Genomic DNA, 5220 nt, shown 5'->3' with positions numbered 1-5220 from the left:
TTTGGGATCTTTGTTTTCGTACAATTTTGTTAAAAACGCGCATTTTGTTTTGGTGAATTTATTTATATACAGTATTAAAAAAATGTTTTTATATATGAGCTTTATCATTTTTTTTTAACATCAATATGGAATTATTAATAAGTGAGATTAACTTTGATTTATGCGTACAGATACCTATACTTGTGTAAGTGCCTACATACACTTATCGGTATTATACACAGAGCACAGAACATACACAAAATAAAAAAAAAGGAAAAGGCTTATTTTGAGAGTATTTTATTTTGAACAGACAAAATGAACATAACATGAAACATGCTTTCCTTCCAATTCTATTTTTCCTTTTGTTGTTCACTAAAGAACATGATATTACAACATGTTTCCAATTAAAAACTACACCTCTCTTTCTTAATAACCAAAAATTTACGTCATACACACAAAGAGGCAGCTATAAAAGGGCAATCCTTAGATTAGAAAAATCGTTTTCTACCCATGGAGAATCCTTAAAAAGGTCAAACGTCGATAAGAGCGATGTGTATGAAAATATAGAAAAGTTCGTTACAAATAGTCCCTTCACTAACAGAAGTAAAAATGATAGTACCAATACGAAGAACCTAGATAGATTCACTACTAGTTTTGTGTCAAGTCCAGATATGTGGAATGAAGTAGTGATAGACGATATGAACAGCAAAGATGTTACACGCTTAACAAAATTTTTGTATGCAGAATATAAAAGAGCATTTGCGTCCATTGATGAAAAGAGAAATAATGCAGACAACACCTTCAACTCTGAAAAAATAAAATCGTTGTTTCTTTCCCTTGGATCCGTTGCAATTGATAACATGAATACAGATGAATTTTTTAAGCATTTAGAAAGTTATTCTCTTTTACTAAAATGTTGCAAAGATAATTATGTCTCTTTTAGTTTTATTAAAAATGAAATCGGAAATATAATGAATACAATCATAAAACACTCCCAGAACTATTTACATGACAAGCACATATGTGATAGGATGAAAAATGAATTCGTAAATATGCACAATCTTATAAAAGATATAAAAAAGAATGATACAATAAAAATGAATATTAAAAGTTTCTTTTCTGTGTTAAACACCAACGTGGTTTTAAATAACAATTATGTATTTCATTTCCTAACAGAAATATTCTCAGCGTTGAATTTGCTGATGCGAGATAACCCAAATTTCATTCATCATTATGAATACATAATAAATCCCCATTTCTTCTTTATAAGTATTTTTTCTCTGTATTCTTATAATTTAAGCAAAGCTCGATTTTACTACGTAATGCTATTAATTCATAATCAAATAAATTTGGAGAATCCAAAGGAAAATGTTGCGAAATATGATGATACCTTAAATTATAATGAGTATAAGAGCCATATACTTAACACCATTTTTGAGAAAGAAAAAAAGGAATGTGAATATATTAAAGGGATTATTGCAAATAACAAAGAAGGTGGTAACACTTTTGTGGAAAAGAAAGACAATATGCATGATGAAAGCTTAGATAAGGACCCAAGGAATGAGAAGGAAGGAGAAGACGCTATATTAAATGATGAAGAAGAGTCGTTAGTCAAGGGGTGCAAACATGTACTATTTAAAGAACTATATGACAATGTCTTGATAAAACTTTTATTATTTTATGTTTTCTTTTTTTTCAGTGATCACTATTTTTGTACTATTATTTTATTAAATTTTAAGAATTCCATAAAAGACCGAAATAAGGACGATCGCTTGTTGCAAATTGCTAATTATTTATTTTCTGTGTTGCTAGATAGCTTATACCCAGTACGAGATTATTCTAATATAGTCTTACTTTTAAGTTTATATAAAAACAATTTTGACGCACTTGATGATAAAAGTTTAAGTGCTGTGAAGAAAATTTTTAATGCAGTGGTAGATGACAATACGCGGGAAGAAACTTCTGGCGACATGTCTAAATTACTCTTAGATATTAGCGAATCGATTAAAAGTGTGGAGAATGAAAAGAATCACATGAATAAAAAGATTACAAACAATTCTAATGAGAACAAGAATGCCGAGGAGCAGCTATACACGAATAGCATAATTTTGAAGGAGGGCGAGAGTAAGGAAGAAATTGTCAAATGCGACGGCGATCAGATCACTGAACAAAAGACGGAATCAGAGACTCAGAACGTAGAAAATAAAGACGCAAGTGCAAAAGATTCGAATAGAATGAAAGATAAGTTTAACAAATATCTTCTGCGTCTGCTGAAAAACAAATCGTATGACAAAATTGAACGCTTAGAAAAAAGAGATAATTTATATGTAAATAACAAAACATATAGTTTGTTTATTCAGTCCTTTTTGAGCAATCATAAATATGATCGAGTGTACAAGGTTTATAAGAAGATGAAATTGAAGAAGAATATTCCTATAAAATATTTAAATGCAAAAAATTTGATACACAGTTTTAAGAATTGTGATATAGACAAAGGGCACGTGTTGAATGAATTACAACTAATTAGTAAATCTTACTTAAATTTATACTTTTCTAAGGACTGCTATTTCGTACTGGCGAAAACGATGCTGTACAAGCACATGTGTGATTACTTAAAAAAAAAATGTGACATGAATTTAATGATCGATATTTTTAACTTTAATGAACTTTTAAAATATTTCATAAAATTTAAAAGCTTTATTAATATAAAGAAGTTATATTTCCTTCTACTCAAGTACTCTTACATTAAAACGTACAAAACTTATGTGATATTGATAAGATTTTTCAACAACCTGAATTATGAATCTGAGAAAGGAATTACAGAGGAAGAGGCAAGACCGGTGAGCGAAGGCGCAGCGGAGGACTTGAAATGCCCTTTTGAGAAGAACATGGAAATTTACAGGGATATAGTAAATCTACGAAAGAACAAGCTGTCTCATTACATTTTCCAAGGGATAAATTCGGATGAGGATTTTAATTTATATAATAAAGTTTACGAAATTGCGAAGAAAGATAAATATGACATGAGTTTGTTTATCTTAAGCAATTTTATCACGGAGTATATTTTTATTGATTATGGTTCGGACGACATAGTAGAAAGTGAATTGACAAACGTGAATAACATACTGAACATATTTTTCGAGGCCATAAACTTGTTTTTTTACAAAGAGAACTACAGAATAACTGTAAATATATTTTTCTTCCTTCTACTATTTTTAAATTATTATGTGACAAGATACACAAAAAAGGATTTAAAATATTCTACTTTTTTGAAAAAAAACATCTTAAACTTTTTCTTGTCCAACAATTATGAAGCAATTAAAGTAAATAGCGATGATGTCTATTCTTATGTGCCACATTTTATATTACGTACTGTATCCATGTCTGTAAATCATTTGAAGAATGCTCACAATTTGAAAGACATCATTTCATCCGAATGGCATTTCGATTCAAGTGATTTTAATAAAAATGTTATTCTTGCCCCGGCAGTAAATTGCAAAAATATAATGTCCATATTTCTACTTTTAAAGAACAATTTAATTATGTGTGATAAAACGATGGAGAAGGATCTGTATGATAAGCAAAAAAGCAACAACAATCAAGTTACGGAAAATGTGAGTGTTCATGCAAAAGGAAAAAACTACTTATATAGAGACGTAATTGAAAAAAATTACAGTGAACAGAACGGGAGCACTGAACAGAGCGCTCCGCCTTCTACCACATATAGTAACGTTGCAAATGTATTTGTGAAGCTAAAATATACAATTGGTTCAGACACCATCAGCGAAGATTCTCTGAAAGATTTTTTATTCAACAAGCTGAGAATCCACGTAAATAGTAAAAACATAGATGCGTTAATCACCACATTGAGTGATATATTTTTCACCTACAACAATATAATATATTTAAACTCGAGAGACTACCTTAACGTTTATGAAAAGCTTAGTTTGGTTTACGACAGCGCGTTAGCATCTCTAACCGTTATATTTTTCCTCGAAAGTAGGAGAAACCTTAAAGAGGGTACTGCTCCTAACGTCACAACCGCTACTGCCACAACTGCTACCGTCACAACTGCTACTTCTACGGATATTATTGCATTACCAGGTGGGCACCCCGTGGGTGAAGGCACAAAAGAAGTGAGTTTTCACGAATACATTAGTATTTTGAGGGCCATGGACAAGGCATACTTTAAAGACATCCTAAATGGTCCTACTGTATGCAAACTTTTAAAGAAGTACGAAAATTTTATCCATATGTGCCTATATTTTGATTTAAATAAAAAGAAAGTGGGCAACGTTATAACTCTGTTGGACTTGTCGAGGAAGGTAAGAACAAATAAAAAATGGCTGTTCTCGCCAAATATCTGTTACGAAGGGGATGTCTCTGTACGGTGTGGTATAGTGCTATATGCACACACCGGATTATATCTACTCATCCCCGATGGCGCCATTTACAAACGAGCGCGTATTTCCATTCCTCCCCTCCTGTTTTCAGTGTAATATTCCCGTGAGCACAGAAACGCTGGTAGACGTTTTTTCCCTGTACTTCGAGAGAAAAATGGTAGAGGACAAATTCCGCAAAAAAGGAATTATGATTCCATTGTGCTTTTATACTATGCCTTCACTGTATTGCTATTATTCCTCCATCGTGGTGACATTATGCCCCCTTTTTCTTCTCCCTTTTTTTTTTCAGAACGATTTAATATTCAAAGAGTTCGAATCATTTCCCCGATCTGAGGGAACAAAAAATTTCGAACTGTATTACATTGTCATGAAGGCAGCGTTCTTCGAAGGTACGTTTAGTAGGATGCGGATCCCGCGTACGCATACCTACAAGCGCAATTGCAACTGTGAATGCTCCTTTATTATGCTCATGTCAGTCACACAAGTGACGTGTAGCACTTTCCTACAGATAGAACATTTTTTTTTTTAACTTCCCTAACCCCCATTTTCACCCCCTTTTTATGCCTCACCATTCGTAGAGAACGCTAAAGTAGCCCTGAATGTCTTGAACGCTGTGCTAAAATCATTTGACATAAAAAGACTTCCCTTAAACTTCTTTGAAGGCATTTTATTAATTTTGAAAAAAAAAGGGAAATACAAAGATTTATATCAGTCCATTGACAGGTTACACAGGGAGCTAATCAATTTTGAAAAGAATGAGAAATTTACTGATTTGGAAAAATTGACAGCTAATGTAAAAAGCGATTTGCACAAGTGTAAAACAGAAAGGCAGTTTTAA

General features: G+C 32.0%; 1 protein-coding gene across 1 annotated transcript; it reads left to right on the top strand.

The window, feature by feature from the left end:
• Positions 1–305: 305 nt before the first annotated feature.
• On the top strand, positions 306–5220 carry PKNH_0505700 (conserved Plasmodium protein, unknown function; the record flags this gene model as incomplete). The annotated part of the gene is made up of 4 exons (XM_002258155.1): positions 306–4304; positions 4474–4539; positions 4672–4771; positions 4961–5220. The coding sequence occupies 4 exons, from the start codon at positions 306–308 to the stop codon at positions 5218–5220; spliced, it is 4425 nt and encodes a 1474-aa protein (XP_002258191.1).

Source organism: Plasmodium knowlesi (assembly GCF_000006355.2).
Source record: "Plasmodium knowlesi strain H genome assembly, chromosome: 5".
In the NCBI taxonomy this organism is placed as follows: Eukaryota; Apicomplexa; class Aconoidasida; order Haemosporida; family Plasmodiidae; genus Plasmodium; species Plasmodium knowlesi.
Note: the sequence above shows the minus strand (reverse complement) of the source record. Positions and strands in the feature narration are given on the sequence as shown.